Genomic DNA, 24,424 nt, shown 5'->3' with positions numbered 1-24,424 from the left:
GGAGTCTGGGCGAGCATCAAACAAAATAAATGTCATCTATTTTACAGTAATTTAATGTCATTGTCACACACAAACAAATCTGTCATTTTGCATATTCCTCATTTTCTAAATATTAAAATGTATAAAAGGTCTGAGTCAAACGGCGTCCCCTCAAAACCCAACATACAATAGATCTGTCCCATGACGCCTCCTGGATGAAAGGGAATTTTTTTGGTGTGATTAATGTCTCTATAATGCTCGTTTGGCAAATGACAGCCTGAATCAAGAGAGCTACAATAGAGAGTGTCTTTTCACGTCATTGCTATTGTTGCTTTCACCGTCTGGCGACTCGCCGCAGGACTCAAGAACAAAAGACGTGTTAAAATCTGACAGGAAATGTGAAACTCACTCTTGATGAGGTCGCCATAATGCAACGCTGTGAACAATGAATTTGTGTTGAAGTCATAGGCTTCAAAGTCCTGCAGTGTTTTGGGCTAAGGGAGCTAACAGCTTATGGAGCTAACAGCTTACAGTGGAGCTAATAGCTAACAGTGGAGCTAACAGCTTACAGTGGAGCTAATAGCTAACAGTGGAGCTAACAGCTTACAGTGGAGCTAATAGCTAACAGTGGAGCTAACAGCTTACAGTGGAGCTAACAGCTAACAGTGGCGCTAACAGCTTATAGTGGAGCTAATAGCTAACAGTGGCGCTAACAGCTAACAGATAATAAATGTATGAGAGAACTTTGTTTGGAGGTACTTTGACAGCTAACCAACAACTATCACTGATTACAACAAAGTAAAGAAACAACATTTTGACTAAAGGACGGTTCTGTTGAAAAAATAAATATGACATGTTCTTGTGTTCACATCTGACTCAAAACAGCAGGATGTGCCGTCGAAATACAGACCAGGTTAGAACTCACAGTTGCCTGATAAGACAGTTTGAACTTGTGTAACGAGGTAAACAAACCCAGTATCTGTAACTGAACTCTGGTGACCGGCGGTAAACCCAGCAGCTTCTCATCTCTAACTCAAACCAGACGATCGCCGGCCGCACAGAAGGGCTTTTCTGTTTTTTCCCAGGGAAGGTGTGAAGCTGTGGAGCACCTCAGACGCTGAGATCTGGTTGATTTCAGGTCGCCTGGATGTCTGTAGTGATTCTCACATTCGGACAGTTTAACCTCACTCTGATATCTGATGTTTCTCACGTTTGAGAGTGAGTTTGTTGCTTTATTGCTTGTTGCTTTTCATATTTTTCACCTGCATGCTGCTGATGTAAACGTCTCACATCTCCTCCTTCATCAGATTCTTATCTGTGTCACACAGGTCGTCTTCACTTCTGCTTTCCACTTAAATGTTCAACGTTTCCAGATTAAGATGTGACTCATTTGTTGATTTCTGGATGAATGAATAAATCTTTGAACCAGCAGCTAACACACTGGACTCTGCGGTTGTTCATTCACAGCCCAGACAAGCTACAAGTCAAACCAAAGTGATAATTTTGCAGCATATCAATTAGATTTTTTCAACATTTAATTTTGATGTGACAGTTTTAACTTTTATGCTTACATTTATGATATTTAGACAGCATTTACTCTGAAACACAACTAGGATAGAGAAGAATGTGAGTAATAAAAGCTGAAAAACCCTCACACATGCTGCCTTGCTCAAGGGCATAGGAAGTCATCCCAATGTGACCTGGCAACCAGCAGCTATTAAACACAACACGGCTTAAAAATAAGACAGCAATTGGCAATGAAAGGACAATAAATGCGATATATCATTTGTTTTTTGTTTTGTTTGTTTTATTTATGAGAAAATTGTTTCATTCACCCTGCTGTAGTTTGTCTAAAGTGATAATAAACAGAATATTTGGGGTTTTTAACTGCAGCTAAGACAATAAAAGTTATTAAAAGAACTTGTAATGGGCATATTTAATGATTTTTTATAACCTTTTAAGCCAAAAACTGATTCCACTGAGCCTCCAAGTCTTCTGCGGATTAACAGAAATCCCTAAGAAACAATTTGAACTTCTTATGAATTTCAGCTGGTCTGCTTACAGTGTTTTGCTCGCAAACACTTGAGCAGAGCATCTGGTTGTAGTGGGAATTGAACCTGTGACCTTCCAGTTACAGGTCGGTCTCACACAGAGCAGCTGCATGTCTGCTGCTTCTCGACTTAAATCAGCTTCAGATGTTCCTGCTGATGACTCCGCTGGGGATTCTCAGGTCAGGTGAGGCCAATCGGCAAGCTAACTCCGTGTGTGTGCACCTGCATACTTTCTCGGCACCGCGGCTTCAACCCTCTAACCTCACATTTCTGGGACGTGAATGTGCAGACTGAAGCTGCAGGAAACAAACAAGACAGACAAAACAGTTTAAGCTAATATCTATCAAGCTAAGGTTTAATTTTGTAGCCCAAAGTAGCACATGAATGTTTAAAATATGATCAGAATGAGAAGACAACAATTTCTTCCCATAAATAGCTTTTATGATTAGTGATGTAATAACTGTAACTTCTCGTGTTGTTCACACACAGTTAGCTGAAAACAACACAGTGTCTAAGTGGAAGGAAGATCCGATTTACTACAGACTGAAGACGAACCTGCAGCTGCGCTCACAAACAAACGGGAGACGGAGTCCACGGAGACGAACACAAGTCGAAACACTCACAGCCCGTATGGATGCAATCAAAAAGCAAAACATTGAAAGAGGAGACGTTTGGCCAAAAAAACGTCATGCACCTCTGAGCTGCTGCAGCTTGTACCCAAGAACAGAGGCCACACTGATGAAAACAGAAATATAATGCACTGCTGTCGAGCTGTGGGTGGTCGAATCTGTGTAATCCTGACTGAATGTTTCGTCGTTTTCCTCCAATCAAGTATGAAGAAAGACGTGTTAATGAAATGTAGATAGCTGAGGATTAATTTGCCATGCATTTACCCGTCAATATGAAATCCAAATTCACTTCTTTACAGTTTAACTGCTTCCAAAAGAATTAAATCTTCCAAAAATTACATTAAGGGCCAGAAAACAATCATTTCTGGGCTTTAAGAGCACAAGATTTCACAAGTTAAGTGCTCTGAAAAAAGAAGAAAAGAAATAAAATCTTAGTAAAAATAACATCAAGAGGAAGAACAACCCTTCCCCGACTACAGGTGTAACCTCCTGTGAATTATGTTAAATTAAGATGAAATATAACAACCAATCCTGTGAAAAATACTCGAATGAAATGTGAAGATGTAGCGGCTGGAAAAGACTCATATTTCTATCTGCAAAGTTTTACACGGTAACACATCTAAAAATAACACGAAGAGGAAGAACAACCCTCCCCCCACGTATAGGTGTGACTTACTGTGAAATATGTTAAATTCAGATTGAATATAACAACCAGTCTGGTAACAAACAGTCAAAACGATAGTGATTATTTTTAACTCAATAATTAGAAAAATGCAGCAGAAAATAACATTAAGAGGAAGAACAACCCCATCCCCTGACTAAAAGTGTACCCTACAGTGAAATATGTTAAATTTAGATGAAAACATAACAAGCAACTACTCAAAAACAACATTTAACACGGAGAAGAACTCGAGCCTGAACTGTGCTCTGGAATATATCAGGAAAAGTGGAGCTTGACTATGTTTTCGTGATTTTTCAGCTGTTTAAGCTCAGAGTCTCTGCTGCGCGCTGGCTGCTTGAACTGTAACTGTAACATAAATGTGTAAAATGTGGACATTTGGCCCTGACGGAGACCTCCTCCTCCTCCTCCTCCTCCTCCCTCCTGTAAATAAGACATCTGCTTCCAATAATACTCCAGAACACGACATATCTGAAATCGAGGCGAGATGGCTATCGCCGCATTCCTGACGGCACAACTCCCTGCAAGAACAATGAGCAGCCAGTGTTGTTGCTCCTCGCTTTATCTACCAGATCTGTCCTGGAAGGGGCGTGTGTGTGTGTGTGTGTGTGTGTGTGTGTGTGTGTGTGTGTGTGTGTGTGTGTGTGTGTGTGCGTGTGTGTGTGAGAGAGAGAGAGTGTGGGGTTTTGTTGGACTTTAAGAAACACTCCCCTGCGTTCACACAAAGGCACTTTGTCTCCGCCGGGGCAACGACACCTCTGCAGAACAAAAGAAACTAAATACGATGTTGGCGTCGGTTCCCTGCCGGAGTTATGATACAGGAAAAAAAAAAGAAGAAGAAAAAAAAGCATGAGATGAGGATCGCAGCTGCAGCGATATCAGGCTCGATAAGTCGATACCAGAGCTGATGGTTTGTGTCAATGCTCGACATCTGCTTCATTTTATCCCGATTAAATTAGAGCTGCGGCGAGTTATGGATTAAGTTGTCGACTATTAAATTCACCAGCAACTATTTTTATTAACGTTTAATGAGTTTGAGTAATTTTCCAAGAAAGGAAATAGTCAAAATTCTGATTCCAGCTGGTTAAATGTGAACGTTTTCCAGTTTCTCCTCTCGTCTCATGACAGTAAACGACTTATGGATTAAAGGAGGATATGATCAACAGATTTATAAACAAGGAAAACAGTAAATCAAGACTTGCAGTCTGTCTGAATCCTACAGAAACACAACTGTTAATTCATGTTTAATTAACTATTAATTTATTGCCATGTCTGTAAGGAAGCTGGGGGTCATTCAGACGAGATATTTGTCAGACAAACGTGTCTTTTCTGGTATCAAATTTAATATACATCCTATTTTTGATAGGAACAACGTATTCATCAGTGCCACAAGAAGGAAAGTTCTTTTCTACTAAGTAGGACGAGAAAACTAGAAATTCACAGCAAAAAAAATACCCTCATTTACATTAAACTGACAATCTTTGCACTTGATCACTCTGATGCAAAAATCCTCTAAATTAAACCTTAAATTAAGCAACGGCAGCCGAATATTCATGGTGTCTATCAGTAAACTATCTCTATAAATGAAGTATAAATGTCTTGTTTTGTCTTCAGCCCAAACACATCCAGTTTACTGTCATAGAGGAGGAAGTAAACCGGAAAATATTCACATTTAACAAGCTAGATTCTGAGATTTGTGCCCTTTCATTTGCAGTTACATCATTGTGTTTCTCCACTTCCTGGTGTCTGAACGTCTAGGAAGTGAAATCTGGGAGACTGATGTCCGTCACATGTCGGTCATAAGAGAAACAGTGCGTCCGCTGCAGTAGGAGGTCAGCAGCACATCATTTAGACATCAGCATGACCTACGCAGCAAAACAAACATCTAACCAGCAGCATCTGATCCGACTTCTGCTCGTCTGCAGGCCAACTCTGAATATTTTTCATGTTTTCTGGAGCGATTTGTTCTTGTTCTTTCCCCAAATTTCAGATCTTTAAAGACACCGTAGCAGAGACGCTTTGTAAGACTCCTGACCTCAACTGGGAACTGGTTTTCCAAGAGTATTAATTGAATCCAAATACAGAATCCAGTTCCGAATCCACTTATTAAAATCTGGATCCTTTCCTGTGTTTAGTTGGGAATAAAGACAGTTAAAAAATATGTAATGCATGTTTTAACTTCACTCAGTCTCGTATGTAAACCACAGAGGTTCTACTGTGCTGAAAGGTTTTCACCGCAGCTTTAGTCACTGCTTGGTGATAGCTGTTAACTGTGTCCTGACTCATTGTTTTTTTCTGTAGCTGGGAGGGAAAACAGCCTTTGTTCCTCACAGCTGCCAAAAACATGGCAAGCTAAGGTAAAAAAAAAAAAAAACTAACACAGTGGAAATTATATAAACTGTATTTTATCATTCAGCAGATATGCTGCCGCAGGTCGCAAAATCTGACAGGTCAAGTAGCCTAAATACAACTACATTTTCGTTTTAGTTCTGTTATTTTAAAGTGTATGCATGACATTATTTAACCAAAACGCATGTGAGATGTGGCTGTTGGGTAGATATCAGAGATACAAGCCCAAAATTAAGCATTTCATTTTCTAAACTGATCAGGTTGTCGTAGCTTTTTGTTGCATGTCATTTAAATAAAGAAAAACATGTATTTTGGGCCAAATATTTCTCCCAACAATCACTTCTAAAGTAGAGAAATTAAATCACAACGCACATAAATAATGTGCTGGTGCACCTAAATGAAAACGTGAGGCGCACCAGAGCTACCGGTGTGAAAAACTAGTCTGGAGCCCTGTTGTGTGAGGAAAAAGCAAAAGGTATTGGTGCATGTCAGACGACATTATCACACAATAATACTGGCCCGGGCTCTGCATGACTGAGTTCGATTGCTAAAAGCAATCCGGGTATTTTACAAACTTGGAACCAGATACTGGAGCACGGACATGAGCTGGACCGCCGACTGTGAGCCGGGCCTTATCGGCCAACATCAGTGCTGGACCTCGCTAACACTCCTGTGGCTGGAAGGGATCAAATCCCTGCAGACTCCAGCAACTGGTGGGAAGAGTGAAACCAGAACATCCTGTGTCCACGTATCTTTATCCTATATAATGTTTCGGGTGTTTGTTTCTTCCCTTCCTTTCGCACGCAGACAGACATTACCATACATTTAAATGTTCTAGTTTCATGGCAGTGTAAACATGAAGGTGAACTGCCTCGGGGTAGATCGCTGAAACGCCGCCTCGCCTCCAGACTCGTCTGTGGGTAAATACACACTCACTCACACACACACACACACACACATGCACACGTACATGCACACACACCCATAACTCATTGACTGCATTGAAAAAGGAAGACAAACTGCCCGAGAGAGAACTTTTCCCAAAAAACCCATGTCGAGAGAACATGGCAGACTTATGTAACGGTTTGCGTGACACAGAACTATGTTAATTTGTGTTGAGGGAGGGAGGAAAGAAACAACCCTCCGAAAAAACACACAGAGAGACAGAGGGAAAGACAGGAAAAAAAGTATGTTGTGGCAGTCGAGGAGGAGGAGAGAAAAAACACAGAGTCTCAGATTACGCCATCCTCCCTCCCTCCCTCCTCCCTCGTGGAAACATCGCGTGAGAGCGCTCTCTCTCCACGTCCTGATTATGATTAATGCAGGTAGTACCACACACACACACACACACACTCAAACCACGGTTCTGGCAGGGTTCTGCCGTGGTTCTCTGCTCGGGCCTGTGGTTCTGTATGGAGCAGTTAACACTCCCGTCTGGCTTGTTAAAGTTTAAAAATCACAAACTGGTAAAATCACAGCAAGGAGGAAGACGGTGTGGCTGAGAGCAGCTCTGCAGTTCTCAAAGGGTTCTTCACGGCACCGGGAGAGATCTATGTCAGATTATTAAAGCGTGGTGCTGTAGAGAACATCTCAAAAAGGTTCTTCACAGTAGAGTCACGTGTCTGAAATGTTGTCCTCAAGAACATTTCCAAAATGGTTCTTTACAGCACCCTAAATGATCTTGAATCAATTATTTGAGCATGGTGCATTACAGAACCCCTCAAAAATGTTCTTTACAGAACCATTGTGGGGCTGAGATTTAGTATTCGAGCATGGTGCTTTAGAGAACATCTCTAAACAGTTCTTTATAGTGCAATGACGGGTCTAAAATTAACTATTCAGTCATGTTGCCCCAGACACTAACTCCAAAAACGTTTCTTTACTGCACCATAAAGGGTCTATAATAAACTATTTTATCATGATGCATTGGAGAAACTCTTAAAACGGTTCCTTACGGCGCAGTGATGTGTCTACAATTAACCTTTCAAGCATGATGCACGAGGCAACATCTCCAAAAAACACTCTAAAAAACTTTACAGCACCAAAAAATCTTTAATAAACTGTTCCAGCATGGTGCATTAAGGAACCTCACAAAAAAAGGTTCTTTACTGCACCACTAAGGGTTTTGTAATTAACTATGTTTCCATGGTGCATTAAAGAACCTCCTCTAAAGGTTCTTTACAGCATCATTAAGGGCCTATAATGAATATTTGATTAACTGCTTTGGAGGACTTCTGTAAAAAAGGGTTCTTTACAGCACCTTAAGTAACTGGCATGGTGCTTTTGAGAACTTCCCAAGATGGTTTCAACGAAACCACAAAAATATAATGCCATGGGGAAATTTTTCCAGCAGAGACAAAGATCACTGGCAGAGGACTCCAAAGGGTTCCTTACAGCACCAATAGGGGTCTAAGCGGTACCATCAGAGCATAGAGCCTGACAGAATCACTCTCAAAAAGCACATTGAGGGTTCTCTAAGTGACATTTTGGGCGATGTTTATTTAGCAATTGTTTGGATATAGGTTAGAGACCGTGCTCTAGAAGGTTCTCTCTTACAGTTAAGAACATTAACCTTAATGAAGGGTTCTAAACAGAATAGTTATGGGGTCAACTGCATCTGTAGGCTTTCTCAAGCACCTTTAAGTTCCCATGTAAAAAGGATGTGGGCATTCACGGTTTCATAATGAGCAAAAATGCTTCTGTTACAGTCCTAACAACTCTAAATAACCATTGTTTTGCTCCAGTATGAAGCACTGGTTCCAAAATCAGGTTCTAGAGACCCTCAGAGTTCCTTGAAGGGGCTCTAAAAGGTCTTGATAAACTAAAAAAAGAGACGAAAAAGACCCTTAAAGAGAAATCTACACAGAATGAGAGAGAAAACAGTAATTAAGCGTTCCTTACAGAACTATTAAAGGTTCCCAGTTCAAAAAAGTTCCTTTGCGGTGCAAAAATCACATTTCTATTGTGCTTTAAAAGCCTGCCGAATGATCTTCTGGTGCTATGGTATGCAGAAGTGGTTTTCAGTTTGTGGTCTGGGGCCGTACCAGGTTCTTGAGGGGACTCCAGGAGAGGAAACTAAATGTAGTTCACACATACACTTTGTTTTACTCACACTTAGATTCACAGGAAGGTGGTTTGATGAGTTTACTTATGTGGGTATTCAGTCCACCTACACGCCACACTCAGACAAAAACTCACTATAAATAATACATTTAAATTCAATGTTGACTACTTTCTCCAGCGTTGGAGCTCAGAGATCGTTTGCACGCCTCAGTCTGGAGAGCCCAGCTGTCTCTGATGGTATAATTAGATTTAAAATAATACTGAAGCAACAGTTTTCTTTATTTTCCATGCTGGATCGGCCTGCAGTGCTGTTGGACTTCAGCACTTCACATTACCTCGGTCTGGCAAGCCAACATTGCATAACCACAAGCAGGGAAAATAGACTTTATGGCCTTATGGATTCAAGTGGGAGGACAATGTCGCTACTATTGCAAACGTATAACGCAGTGCAGTCTTATAAGCGTGTAACATAGGCTGTAATGCATGGTGACTGACTGCTGTGGAGATGTTTGCACAGCTGGAACCACCTTCAAACGAGCTATATGCAGTCTATAACCTGCAATGTGTCATTTTAGTGCAATAAAATCATATAAAAGTCACGAATGCATGATGCTCTGTGGACATATTAAAGGTCACATGTGTCATGCTCATTTTTGTAATGGTTGTACCACTTACGTGTTACAGTAAAAGCACATAAGGAGTCAGCAGACACGCTCAGAGTGCCTTCGGGAGTATCATATGAATATTATAGAGATGCCGAAGAGATCATAAGGTCATGAAGTACAAGAAACTCATTGTATACGCGCCTCTTGCACACCATGAGGACACTGTGCGGATACTGATGAAACTCGACGGTTTTTTGAGTGTAGTTTGGTGCCAACTTACATTTTCTGGACCGGCTTCTTCCGTTTCTTCGCCGCGTACAGCGCCGTGTTGGCCAGCATGTTGACTTCAGAGCACACGGAGTGACAAAAAGTGGCTTTTTTAACTTCACGTCAACGGGTCCGAGCGTGTTTAAGAGACTAAAATCCCTCGAAAAAACGAGAAAACTAAGATTATATGAAAAAAGTAGAAAAATGTCCGTAAAATCCCCTCAACGTTCGTCCTCCGCTGGTGTCGCGCGACTGTGAGCCGAAGGTAAAAAAAAAAAAAAAGTCACTTTCCGTCGTTTTTAAATCGTTTTCAGACTCCAGACGACACAGCGTGTCATAATCCTGATGTTCGAGTAGTTCCACGGCGGTTTAACGACATTACAGACACTTTTAGACGTTAAAACGAGTCCAGGAGGACTTTTATATAAGTCCTCCGTCTGAGCGTCAGCCCGGTCTGATCCGACAGGGCTGCTGCCGCCGTGTGTGTGTGTGTGTGTGTGTGTGGACGTGTGCGCGCGCGTGTGTGTGTGACTGTAACGCGAGAGCAGAAATATTTAAGGTCGTCCAAATGTGGGCCAAGTGAGACTGAGACCGCAGCGCGGCGGCGACTGGAACACTGCATTCCAACCGGGACGACCTTAAGACGGGCTCGTCGCGCTTTATTATGATTCTATAACTTTATTGATGACACAGAAAATTACAACTATTATTAATTATTATTATTATTATATGAATATGTGGAATTATATATATTTCCTGCCATACAGAAATGTTAACAAATATATTAATAATTTAATTTTAATTAATAATTATAATAATTTAATAATAATGACACTGTTATTGTTTCTTTTTTATCATTATTATCATTATTATCATAATTCCTGTTGTACATATCTTAAGTGTATAATAATATTAAAAATAATGATACACATATTTATTATTATTATTATTATTATTATTATTATTATTATTATGTACATGAAATTAATAAATCTACTTTCATTCCAAATCTTAATTGTATAATAATGTAAATATTAATAACAAGAACAGTTTTACTGTTATTATATGAATATGTGGAAATATTTATATGTATTGTAACATGTGTAAATATAAAAATATGTATTATAGTGTCATAATAATGACACTGTTGTATTATTATTATTATTATTATTATTATTATTATTATTATTATTATTATTATTAATAATAATAATAATAATAATAATATTTATGACTATGTTAATAAATGTAACTATCATGTAAATATTACAATATATTAAAGAAGAATTAATAAATTCAGTGTAGTATTAATTATTTCCATTAATTCATCCAATTCCATAATGATAATAATGTTAAACTATTATTATGTATTTGTAAAAGTTTATGTACCTCCAGAAATATTACTATAAATTCAAATAAATTAAAACATTTATTGTAGTAGTAATAAATTCATTCATTAATCCAATTAAATTAAGAAATATAATTTAAAAAATAATTTTCCAAATAATGCTAATAAACCATACTGTATATAAGTCTTAAGAAATGTACAAATATTCTACAATTAATTCAAATTAATAAATTAATATATTTACCATAGTTTTAATAATTCTATTTACATTTACAAATATCACAACAAATGAACATAATAATACATATCTGTAAAAAAATATATAAAAAATATAAATATATATATATATATATATATATATATATATATATATATATATATAAATTTTATATATAGGTAATATAAGGTACTTTTAGTGCTTCAATCTTCCCTTGATGCTGCTTTGCCACTTTTATTTATTGATCTCTGTCCTTTAAGATCAATCAAATTGAAGTCAAACTCTATAAATTAAGTCCTTTCAGTCCTTCGGGGGATCTTGATCCAGAATCAGGAACATTTGATGAATCGTGGAGTCCCAGGGAAAACACTGTCACATCTGTTGAAAACAATCAATCATATTTTTATAGAAACACATGATCTGGCAGCACAAAGTGTAGATTTGTCACTCTTGCTGGGTGGTTATCTACGGGTGAAGGTTCAGCCGACAGAACGTTTGCAAATGACGCCACGAGGTGCATGTTTATCTTGTGTTTGGGTCATCTGGCAGTCAGTCCTGCGTCCTCCTACGCTCCTCCACACTGAGGTGAACCAGGTTTTACAGGGTCATGACATTGAAGGATTTACTGTCTTCAATGCTGCCAGTGTCAGCGTGATCTATCAATGTGTTTTTGTTCTTGGTGAGGGACTTGCTCCAGCACGCCAGGAACCAAATCCACACAACCAAAAGGCACACTTCTCCAGACTCAGAGAGAGGTCGACGGCTTCATCAGCTCGGCCGCAATATTCCCTCTCCAACATCTGTCGGTTATGAAGTAAACTGGAACCTTTTGGTTGTTTTTCATTTGTGACTGCTCGTCATGACGGCTCAGGTTGTGTAACACGCCGCCGACTTCCAAGATCACAGTTGTAAATATGAACTGTCACGAATCAGGATTCTTCTGGACGGAAATAATGACGAGGAGAGGAGTGAAACACAAGCCGGGCTGTTATTTGAAGTTCAGACGGTTCAGAGCGGCTCGCTGCTGCAGCAGCAGCAGAATCAAGAGATAATCAGTTTCAGGCTGTTCCTCTTTTCAAAACGGGTTGTTTATTTTGAGCAAGAACAGCAAAAACATGAGCAGAAACTGAAACATACAGTCACAACTTTTCAACTTATAAACAAACGAACATAAAGCACGAGCCGAGGCTGTAGCGCCCTCTCTGGTTTAGTTTAACGCTTTTGTAATTATCATCCAAATGTTTGTTGCAGGATGTGGAGGCCAGGCGGATCCTCCAACCTCCGCCAGAGCTACGGAGGACAAACAGTGACACTGCGACACATTCAGATGCCTTTAATAAGTAAGAACTGGACATAAACAAAACCAAGTGAGGACAGAACATGACCCGCTCTGGGTCTGTAGCTAGCATGTTAGCTTTGGACCGGGATGGGTTGGGGATTACTGGTTAAGCATGATAACTTCAGTAGACGTCTCTTTAATATAATACATGTACTGAAGGAATTAGCTGAGCTGGAGTCGAGCAGACAGCTCACGATCACTCAAAGTCTTCACGGTGTCAAAGCAGCTCAGGGAAAAGGAGAAAGAAGAGAGAGTGGATCACTAGTTTACATTCGTTGGCTGTTTTAGGCTCTAGGACGAGCAGAGAAGACCTAATTTAAATCAGGTGAGTTAAATATGGGCTCTTATGTGGACTGACAGTGAGTCAGTCACATAAGAGCCCATGTTAAATCCGAGGAAGTGCAGTGTTTATGATTTCCACGTTGGCTTAATTTTCAGCCCCGGGGTTTTTAACCAAAATCATATTTACTAAGTTTCACAATGTTCCCCACATGTTTATTTTTGTAACCAAGACAGCAAAAGATCTGCTTACAAAAGAAAAGACTAAAGTTGTGTTATTCAGCCGTCTGGAGGCGGTTACACTGAGTTTATCATCTCTTCAGGAAGCTTGTGATGAACGGTCCAGCCTCACATGGGAAATGCAACTGATAAGTGAGCGTGAAAGTAAATTTCTGACCTTGTAAAAACAAGAACAACAGCAAGATGCCAGTTACAGCTCTGGAGTTACGGCGCGTGTTATGAAACTTTCTGTTTACAGGCTCATTTGTTCCTCTAACCTTGTGATGACGATGGCGACGACACCTGCGCAGTAGCTGATCTGTATCTGTTACATAAACCGTCTCATGGAAATCTACTTTATTCTCCTTTTCTTCCCACTAATTAAAACTCACTTCTCATTTGCGACTGCTTTACATATGAAACAGTTGCAGGTTGGCCGGCGGCACTGAGGGGGAAGTCTTGGCGTCCGTGTTGCCATGGCAGGACATTGTTTTTAACGCTAAACACCGCAGTAACAAGTCAACAGCTATCTGCGATATGCCACCCTCTGGCCCCGTTAAAATGCAACCTTTGTTTAAAATACACCCTGTTTTAATACAGCTTGGCTCGGACCTGCAGCGCCTGGCAGCCTCGTCGCTCACCCTCCTTTATGAGACGCTTTTAAAGAGCCACAGCCTTTTCTGTTTCTGCAGCTCTGATTTCTTTTTCTTTTCTGTCTTTAAGCTATACGAATCTGAGGAGGATGACAGCTTGATTTGTGTCTGCAAACTTTGATTTTAATGTTTATTTTTATGATCCAGTGGAGCTGCGCAGTTATTACTCTTAATTGAGACATCCACAAAGTGATTTATAGAAGGCGATTAAAACAAATGATGGTACTTCTTCAGGAGATAATCTGCAACTGGAGTCTTTTTCTCTCTGATCAGAAGTTTTCAGCCGCAGCCTGTTCTCTCTGCGGATGGGATTAGCTGTACAGAAGACAGAGGAGGTTCGTCAGCCAGCAGCCATTGTTCCTCATCATTAGCATGCTCCATGACTAAACTCCACCAGTTTATATATCTGGCAGCACCAAAACAGGCTGAAGAGCTGCGGTAACTTTCCACTGTGCCACCGCAGGCGGCTGCAGCGTTTTATTGCGACATGCAGAGGTGGCATTTACACAGCAGTAAACGCGCTCCCAAACTCCGACTACAACTTGTGAACTCTCTGTTCCCTCGTGGTCTTTAAGCTTGATTTAAAGCAGGGCAGTGTGACGGTAGTGCCTTGCTCAACAGCTCCCGGCTTCGTCCACTTTCATGCTACGGTAAAAAAAAAAGCTGTCAAGCTCTTATTTTCTTGCTCATATCCTCCCCCGCCGTTCAGTTTCCACGAATAAATCTAATAAATGAAATGTGCATTATTAGATTTCACGGTATTAGCTGCACACTTAACGAAATGAAACCCAAGTTTAATATTTTCCAAAAGAACTCGCTCACTGTCACCACCAATGATAAAAAAAAAATCCTTTCCCACTGGACACAGACGACGTCACATCATTTGTAGAGAAATATGTGTTTTCTGCAGTGGATTTGACATCGTCTGTGAAACCAGTCTGACTTCTTCTTCCTCCTGCACTTCATGTCCTTGTGTTTAAAGCAGGTTTCATAAACGGTGGTGAATAAATAAATAAATCACTGAACTTCAGCACTGATGCTCCTGGATCTGAATATGAGCCTTCAGACGGCTCAAACAACTGATGGTCAGCCAGAAAACAGAAGAATACTGGCAGCCGATAAACGCTTTGAATTAAATGTTCAACTCTTATGTATCAAACCTCATGCGTCCAAGCTGCTGATGTAAAAATATTCAACTGTTTTCTGGTTTCACAGATGGTTGACAACCTTCCGTCTGGACGTTCTTGTCGCTTTGACACGTCTCCAAAATATGATCCAGCACCAAACATGGGGCAGCGATCGGGTCGAAACTTTCAGACATAAAAGGTCTCAAATTAGCATCGGGCCACCGACAGACGCAGGGGCAAAGGATGTAGATCAAGATATGATTAAAGGTCGCAGCCACTGGAAATTACAGGCCTGCTGCAGTCATGTTATTTTCCATGTCAGGCCGGTCTGGAAGCGCTCGGACCTGCGGCTCATCCTTCAGCCCTGGTTAGTGGTGAGGGCAGCCGGAGGAGACATGGCAGGCTGCAGCTCTGGTTAATAGTCGTATCCGGGACAGGCGGTTCTGGTAAATTGGTGGCAGATGTTGGTGAGTTTGGATTGCGAGTTAGAGGGTTAGAGGTCGGTTTATATCAAACTGTGGGCGCGAGGAATAAAAATGCTTTTCATGACTTGAATTCAGGAGCTTTTCTCTTTGGACTTGAAAGTATTTCGGTGTTTTTGATCCCTCGTTTTCTTTTGAAAAGTAAAAACGCATCATTCCAACATTTGGTGCAGCATTAAAGTTATCAGTTTTACATAAATCGAGTCATTGAAACGTTTATTCTTCATGTTATATCTTTACTGTTCGTCCTGGTGACCTGACTGAGGCCTCATGTATTCTGTAGGATGTTATTTAAAGGATAAGTTTGCTCAAATCAACATAAAATAACCAAAGCTTGATGATTTAGTCACTCTAATGAAGGGTTTTTAATCTTTACACCATTTTTGTGCCTGGGTTGTCTTCTTGTCCCTGTTTTCTGAGACCACCTGACATATCTGGATCCATGTAAAGGCCTGATAACTTGTAACTTCAGTGGATGCTGTTGCGGCATTAAACAAAGCAACTAAACACCAGTAAGTTTCTTTTTGTTGCCCTTATTTGACTTTTAAAATAAGGAATTAAGGAAAGAAACACTTACTGGAGTGGACAGCGGTGGATATGACATCTTCTGTCTGTTCAAAGAAAAATCTCCTTTTTTCTTGTGTGTGATTTGGGTGAACTGATCCTTTAAGCCTCTAATCTCAATAGATGCAATTGGACAAGGCACCTAAATCCAATTAGTATTTTTTTTTTTTTTAAACGTCATTTTAAATGCTTCAACACCACAAAGAACAGTTTGTTTGTGAGCTTTCCAATAAGCTCACAAACAAACTGTTCTTTCCAGAACCACGTGTCGTCAATAGTACGTTAAAAATGTCAGTCCATTAAACTCCCGGGCAGTCGAATCTGAACCGACAAGGTTCTTGCAGAACGTTGGTTGTTAATTAACGCTTTCTTCCATCGTTAAAACATCCAGGAATTAAGAGAATTCCTCGGGTGGTTTTGGCTCGATGATCGTGTTTGTTTCTCTAACGAGAGCTGAAAAACTCTCTAAACCTTCACAGGAGCGATTGATCTTTTACCTCCACACGGAGTTTCAACTGAAGCGATCAACAAATAACGTGATTTAGCAGCAAACGGCTGTGAACAGTTGCAACACAGAAATGTTGTTCTTCCTGTTTTCTCTTAGTTTTAGGGTTAATCAGTGACCCAGATGAGGAAACCAACTCTCTCCTGTCCCGGTTTGACCTTTAAACAGAGGAATTAAAGAAACACACTCTTATTTACTGTATTTACTGCAGTTAGTCGGATTAATTCACATAGTAAACGATGTAACTTCTCCACCTTTATGAGGCTTCTGTGCATTCTTATCAGCTGCAGTGTGGAAGTTGTGTCCGTATCTTCCGGCAGTTTGTGGCACGTTTTATTTGCGTCTTTATAGATTATTTACTGTGGTTTTATTGTTCTTTATAAGATGCCTTCACCATGTGTTTACCACTGGAAACTCCTGGAGGTTCACTGGTGGGAAACAGTGAGCGAAGCGAGAGGGACTGAACAGAACTTTACTGAATTTCTAACAGATTACAGTTTGGATTTCAAGTCAGTGTTCTTGTACATTTTCTTCCTGGGTGGTTGGTAATGATGATGATAATGGTCCGTCTGAACTAAACCTAATTGTTCCTCCAGCAAAATGAGATTATCCAACACACGTGGAGAACGTTCTCTGACGGCTGATTGCTCCTTTTGCCGGCTTGTGTCCGATACCTGCGAGCCGATGAGTCACTCTGAGAGGTTTTCATGACCTTTCTGTTAGTCATTGTTTGCAGGATTAAGCTGCAGAAGTTGACAGCTGCACGAAAAGGCTCCTTAATCCATAAAGAATAGCAGCGGGATTAAATAACTGGGCATGTTAATAACATCTAAAAAGATCTGGTATTAAAATAGACGTAAGGTTTTTGTTATCGGAGCCGGACTCTGCTGACAGGAACAAAGTTTCATCCAAATGTATTAGTCACTTTCTTTTTAATCTACATACAAAGCGTGCTTCATTAATTTCAAGACCTCCTTGTGTAAATGCTCTCTGAAAGAACGTCTTTGTTTAAACAGCACGAGGAAAAGTTCACCCAAAAGTGAGAGTCCAGTCATCCTCTCCTCCCTCCATGATGGTGGGAGGTCAGGTGGAGCTTCACAGTAAGAAGCAGAGCTGCAGCAGCTGGAGATCATTTCCTCTTTGCATTTTCTATTTTTATTTACGTTTCTTCATAATATAATTTGCGGTGCACTTTGTGACACATTCATCTATAAATTGAGCCATTTATTTATTCATTAGTTTCTGATTTTGTCAGTTTCAGTCCTCTGCTTGTCTGGGACTGAACAGAGATGCGCGTTGTGTGTTCGCCCTCCCACGACGACGACGACACATCGACTGTAGTCCTGCCAGCCGTCTCCCTGTCATGAAACCGTCTGGACCTCTGACCTGAACATCGCAGCCTGTACTTTAACCCGACAGCCTCTGGAAACCTCTGCTCCTATTTATACCGCACACTCTCTCTCGCAGCTGAACATTACCGCTCGTTAAAAACCGGCTCTTGTGGAGCGCAGCGAGCTTGTTAGCAATTTGTTTTTTGGTGTGGGGGGGGGGAAGAGTTATCAGGCAGTCAGCTGCACATGAATTTGGATGTACCTTTGATGTGTGTTACATGCAAAGCATCTTCATAGGATATTCAAATCATTGTGCAATATCTTTAAATAAAGCATGTCCTGTGTTGAAGGTATGGAAATGTCCTCTGTTTATTAATAGCTGGTTAAAGGCACATTATTCTCGTGAATACAGGCCTGATTTCATGTAAATCTGCTGTATGTTTCCTAGAAGTTGAAATCCTGATGATCAAAAAAAATACTTCCTCTTACACTCGTAGAACAAGAGGTGCGTGTCCAGACAACTCACTGAAGTTACGTGACATCAGACACATGACTTGTGTTTTTCACTTTACGACACTTAACGTAGTTATTTTAACTCAAATCATGATCTTTCCCCAAACCTAATATTAGACCAAAAGTCAGAATATGTGAGCCGGTTTATTTTGAAAATCTAGCCGCATGTTGTATTTTACGTATCATTGCAGACTTCATTGAAAATCTTGCCATTTTTAATCGACTGTTTCGCTCATAAAAACTCAAATCACATTCATAAATTGAAGTATATTCATCACAAACTGTGAACAGTGAGTTATTAGTAGTTAACAAGACTTAAAAGAAGAAAAATTTACCACTCAATCAGAGATTTTGTGGAAAAAAAGAGACTTGAAATGCTAAAAAAAGAGATTTGAGGTTGACCATGGTTTTAAGAAGTGTTGCTTACAGGTTGGAAGTTGAAGATATTTGGTTAAAAGTAACAAACTTGTTTTCATGAGTTAAGAATTGAGCTGAAGTCATTGAAAATTAAAGGCACATGTGTTTGAGGAAATATCTCACAACGTCACAGCTGTTAGGTGAGCTTCAGCAGAGATGCTTCACTATCGTCTCAGTTTTACTGTCTTTGGTTGAAGCAGGTGTTGCATTCTTCAGCTGGTGGACGTCTCAGGTCGGACTAACACTCCTCGTTTGTCCGCAGCCTCGTCTTGATCCTCGACATCGCTCGGTTTGACTCTACACGTCGAGGTTAAAGCGCTCCAGAAGACAAACGATTTGCCGGCAGCTCAGCGGCCCACGCAGCTTTCCTCCAGCTCTGTTTGAAGTGGGAGCATTTTTCTGCCGTCCTGTCAGCGGCAACGTGCAGCGAGATCACAAATCAGAAGTTTAAATAAATAAAGCTCCCTCCTCCTACGATCCTCAGCTGCTCCGGAGAGTCCATTTGTTTCGTTAGAGGAATCTGAAGATGAAGTCTTTGTCAGTGATGGGATATTTTGCAAATATGTACTTGTATATGTAGCTGGCTAACGCTAATGTCAGCCCATACACCACCTTCAAAGTTTGATATTGTAATTACCTCTCTAGCACAGTAGAATAAAGAGCGAGAAAGTTATTTTCACCTAATGAGTTTGATCTTTTCCTTACTAATCCACAAAATGTCTGAGCTGATCCAGCGGACTGTGAGCTATAGTTTCCCTGGTAAACACAGCAACCTATTTTCTGAATGAGGGACCCCAAGAGGAGCAGCAGCCGACTCAGAAAGAGGCCGGACGGGTCGGTGTGTTTACCGGGGAAACTACAGCCCAGAAACCACTTCATCAAAACTGCATTTAACTGCAATAACAACGCTACACTATGAGTTAGCAAAGTGTAGAGAATGCAACCAACACAAGCGACTGATCAGAGGAGGGGTAGGATGGATCTCAGAGATTTAGATCTGGATATTTTATTTGTCTTCTGGGTGATAACGTTAGCTAGTGGTAGCAACAGAGCTAATGCTAGCAGCCGGGAATGACCATAGGGATCAACAGTTTCTATCACTCTCCCTCTTCAAAATGTTGGACTTCATCATGTGGCTGCTATTTGTTTCCTGTTTCCAATGACAGCCACCTTAACCACATGCTTATTATTGTAACCATGATGACGAAGGTCCAAAAAACCTGAACAAAGTAGTAATTTATAACTCAAACCAGCGGCTCCGTGGACCTAACCACGTTGTTTTGTGCCTAAATCTGACCAAACTTTAACCATAGTGGTTTAAGATCAGAGATTGTAAGAAAATGCTTATATATGTGTGTCATTCAGTGTTTAATTTGGAGGAGTTTGTTGCACCAAAGTCAAATTCATGGAACAAATAACTGACCTCGGAGGTGCACTGTCAACAGTTTTACCAACGTGTCTTCTATAATGGTGGTCAGAGGATATTTACACAAAGTTAAATGTGACTCACCAAAGTCCACGGGGTCCAGTTAGTGCTAATCCCACTGAGAATCAACACCAAACACACAAAAATCTGCAACTCTGAAGTATAAATAAATCCAATATGTATATGAAATGATAGTAACTGATGGGAAAAATAGAACCATGTTGTTGACTATATTTTAATTTATTCTCCACAACACCAGCAGGAAGGAAAACAAAAGGCCTCGGCTCATTACGGCCCACATGAATCCTCGCTGAGCTTGTCCACAAGACATGATGAAGTACAAACACTGAGGTTTCAGTAACTACAGCAACACAAATATGCAGCTGAGTAAACTGTTATTTATCATTAAAAATACCCAGAAAGTACTGATGTTGGAATTGAACACAGAGATCATGCGCTCGGCTCATGAAACACATCTGTTTCCTGCTTTACAACATTTCTAGTGTTTGTTAAAGATGCGTTTAAACAGAATTGTCGACATGGTCGCAAAAACATCCACTGTGGTTGAGATGCTGCCTCGTGCTTGATGCCTGTCATAGCTCCAGTTTGGGTTTGAGGACTAAAATGGAAATGAGACCAGGACTTTTTCCACTTTTAACACGCAAGAATTTGAGTTTTTATCGCTTAATTTGTTACACAAAGCGAGAAATGTAACTGTGAGCGCTTATAAAACTAATAGTAAAACCTTGAGCAACTTCAGCTTGATCTTCCTCGAATTTTACTTCTGACTAATTGTGATTTGTGCTGGTAATAAAGCACATCAGCAGGGCCTGATGAAGATTAAAGACGTTTTGTAGTCCACAAAATATTTCAAGAGCTTCACAGCAAAACAGTGTTGCAGCGTGTGTGAGAAAACTGCTGCTTACTTTGACCTGAAGGCGATCGCAGCACTTGATGCACATCTGGAATTCATGATGCCATGTTTGAGATCCTGCAGATACCTTAAAAAGAGAAAAATCACAACTTGGAAACCTAAAGAGAAACCCATCACTTACCATATCATGTAAACACTGAACATCAAACGTCCAGAGGTTATCTCAGCGCTGTTTGCTTAAAGACAAGTGTTCACACACTGACGTCTGACAGATTAACTCTGCCTTCTGTTCTCCAGCCAAAAAAGCTAAGCTAATTTATGAGGAATATGATGGAGAGCTGCATATTTTCTCCTCCCACTTCATTCCTCGGATATCAGACGTCCCACGCACTTCACTGCTCATCAATATCACAGCTGGGAGTCGCTTTAGAGGTTCGTCTGCTGCGGTGGTGGAATGTAACTAAGTAAATCTACTCAACTACAAATCTAAGGTCGTCTCAAGGCGCTAAAACAAAGTTCGCTTTGTTTCACCGGTGGACAAAAATGTTTTGTTCACAAACACAGAATAAAAATGCCAGAAGAAGTTCTGCAATGACTCAAGTTAGCAATGATGTGAAATATGTAACATCCAGTTAGACTTTGAAAACTAGAATGACAGTCCGCAGAGCGTATACCTTCACCAGGGCCGACAGTCCCCTTTAACTCAATCAAGCCCAAACCAGAAACATATTTCAATCTGCTAGATCCAGATTTTTGTTTGTATAATCCTGCTGACCAACCAACCAACCAACAACTAGACATGTGTGAAAACATAACCTCGTTTGCAGAGGTAATAAAGCTTGCTGACAAACTTTTCACATTTTTTGACATATTATGACTTTTGTGCCATTTTAAAATGTTGTCAAATGGTCGCGGTTTGGTTAAGTTTAGGAACATCTTATTCTTTGGGAGAAAATAACTACGTTCAGTCTCGTAACTCAACTTACATAAGTCATGTCACGTTAGTTATTCATGTACAGTAAGATGACAGAGATCAACTCAGTCTTGCTTCTTGGTCATAAACGGGACGTGAACTCTGGTTTTCTGAGGGAAAGTCTGGTGCATCAACCGTCAGACTTCCAACTGGACCAGGCTGCTGAGTGTGGGAGTGAGAACGGGCTTCCAGGTGACACTTAAAAGTACATTATGTGTGCAGGATACTGGTTTCAGATGGGGATTTGTGTGAAAATCTGAGGCAGATACCTTGAAACCTCTTCACTCAATCAATCAATCTCCAAACCACGGATGGTGAGACAGGAAACACATTTTGATGGCTGAACTGAATCTCAGTTGAGTCCTTGAAAAAGACACTTAACTTCCAATTAGCTCGGTGCAGCAGCCGGCTGCGGTCGCTCACTGGGCAGCTCCCAGTAGCTGACAGCAGAAGGCTGTGGTCAAACTGGGCAGCTGCTAAACGATAATGTGAGCAGCTTCATGGAGCTAAATCACGGCATTGTTGAGAAAGAGCGAGCCTCCTCTGGATAAATAGGGGTTGAATAAAAACCTCATTGCCGACCTGGGAAGTGGAGATTTGTTTTCATGTATTTATTTGGAAGAGCCTTCAATCCATCATCCTGCTATGTGACTAACCGAGCATGCTGGGAAATGTTTTCGTCAGCGGCGATCCTTTCCAGACCCTGAAGTTTTGATGACTCATTCCCGGCCAACATAAAACCGTCTGGAAAATGAAACTGGTGTTTTTGGTAAGCGATGAAATGAAAGTGTTTCATGACTCCAGAGGGAAGAAAACAGAGCGAGGTGCTGTTCAGCCTTCAGGGCACGAAAAATCTTTTAATCCAATCCAAAAGCGACCAGAAATTCAATTTGAACCAACCTTTGCTCTTTTGTCTCTGTCAGAGTTGGACATAATTAAGTGAGACACAACAAACCGACATCAGTTTTTACAGTTTTGCTGCTGTCAGCGCACAATTAATGTTGGCGTGGTGACCAACCAGCAGGTACGAGGTCCATAAAAATGTTTTATTTGAGCTGGTGAACTTCGTGGTTTTCGGTTGTGGGAAATTGTGACTCATCCAACATGGAAATCTCCATTATTTTGGTAGTTTTGGTCGTCATTCCTTTTGGTTTTGATAATTTATGACTCACCAGGTTCACTGACTGGGGTTGGAAAACACAGATGGTCAAATGATTACACAGGTTTTAAACAAAGCTATGTTACGAATAAACATTAATTCTAACTACGTCAGTCACAATAATTGTGTTAGCGGCTTGTTAAACAGGTACGGACGTGACCTCGATTATTTTTAATGATCTCGATATCGACTCTTTGTGTTTATTTCCACACAATGTCACCGTTTAGCAAACCTGACACCAGAAGAACTAGCCGGGCTTTCTTACCATTATAGGACCGAAGAGCTGCAGCTAAAGGTGTGTTACCTTCAGGAGGAGGTTGTGTTCTCACCTGTGTGCATTTATGTGTTTGTTGGTTGGTTGATTGGTACGTTTTGTTTTATTTTTGTTGGTCTGTAGGTTGGTTTGATTTGTTGGTAGACTGGTTGGTTAACATAAACTAATGTTATCAAATGAAGTAAAGTGAAGTAAAAAGTACAATAGTTGTTGGTAGATTGGTTGAATAATTAGTTTTTCTTTGAGTGTAGACCCGATTAACCTTTGGTGCTGATCCAGATGATATTTTTTCTCTCTTTCACCAACATTTTTGTTAATTTCTAAGGGAACCTGCAACCTCACGATATTCGTTTTGTCCAGTATTAAAACTTTTTCCTTGTCCGATAATTGTAATGGAGTAAACGTAGATGGTAACAAAAAACGGAGAGTACACACTGAAGTTTGTGCTTCAGGACAGAACTTAAATATTCTGAGTTACTTTCCACCACAAACACACGAGATCCATTCGCACGCAAAGGTGCCGCCTCGGCCTCCGTGTCCCCACATTCTCAGGTGGTGACTTCAGAGCGAGTGTGTGTCTTTGTGTGTGTGTGTGTGTGTGTGTCCTGGGCTTGGGTTTTTGGGGGGCCGGCTCTTGGGTCGAACTCAACCAGCCCAGACTGTTATTACTGCACACACACACACACACACACAGTGACTCGGCTCGTCTGGCCTCTTCGCTCATCTGGGGTTGATTAACATCACCGCTTCTCCACACACACACACACACACACACACACACACACACACACACACACACACACACACACACATGAGCGGTGTGACGTCAGCTTCCCATGAACTTAATCACCCCTTCAGAATAAAATCGGAGGTTTGGGACGACATCTCTCTTCGCTTTCAAATAATCTGCTCGTTTTTTTTTCTTCTTTTTGCTAGTCGATACTTTTCCAGGACTTTCCAGGACCCTGATTTAACATGTAAAATCTGAGTTACTCCGAGGTCCCCAACATTCGTGAAAAAAAGAGCAAAATTGATGATATCATAATATTTGTGTTAACCTGGATGTTGGTTAATCACATTAATCAACACTAAGTTTCTTTCC

General features: G+C 40.6%; 1 protein-coding gene across 1 annotated transcript in view; it reads right to left on the bottom strand.

Annotated features, from left to right (window-relative positions):
* Nucleotides 1-10,120, bottom strand: part of LOC119015215 (aryl hydrocarbon receptor-like) — a 59,089-nt gene extending 48,969 nt beyond the window's left edge. The window contains exon 1 of the mRNA XM_037091022.1: nucleotides 9,636-10,120. Within this exon, the coding sequence (XP_036946917.1) occupies nucleotides 9,636-9,694 (59 nt within the window). The 5' untranslated portion in view covers nucleotides 9,695-10,120. The remainder of the gene's footprint in view (nucleotides 1-9,635) is intronic.
* Between the last annotated feature and the right edge of the window lie 14,304 nt (nucleotides 10,121-24,424).

This window comes from Acanthopagrus latus, chromosome 24 (genome assembly GCF_904848185.1).
Source record: "Acanthopagrus latus isolate v.2019 chromosome 24, fAcaLat1.1, whole genome shotgun sequence".
NCBI lineage: Eukaryota > Metazoa > Chordata > Actinopteri > Spariformes > Sparidae > Acanthopagrus > Acanthopagrus latus.
Note: the sequence above shows the minus strand (reverse complement) of the source record. Positions and strands in the feature narration are given on the sequence as shown.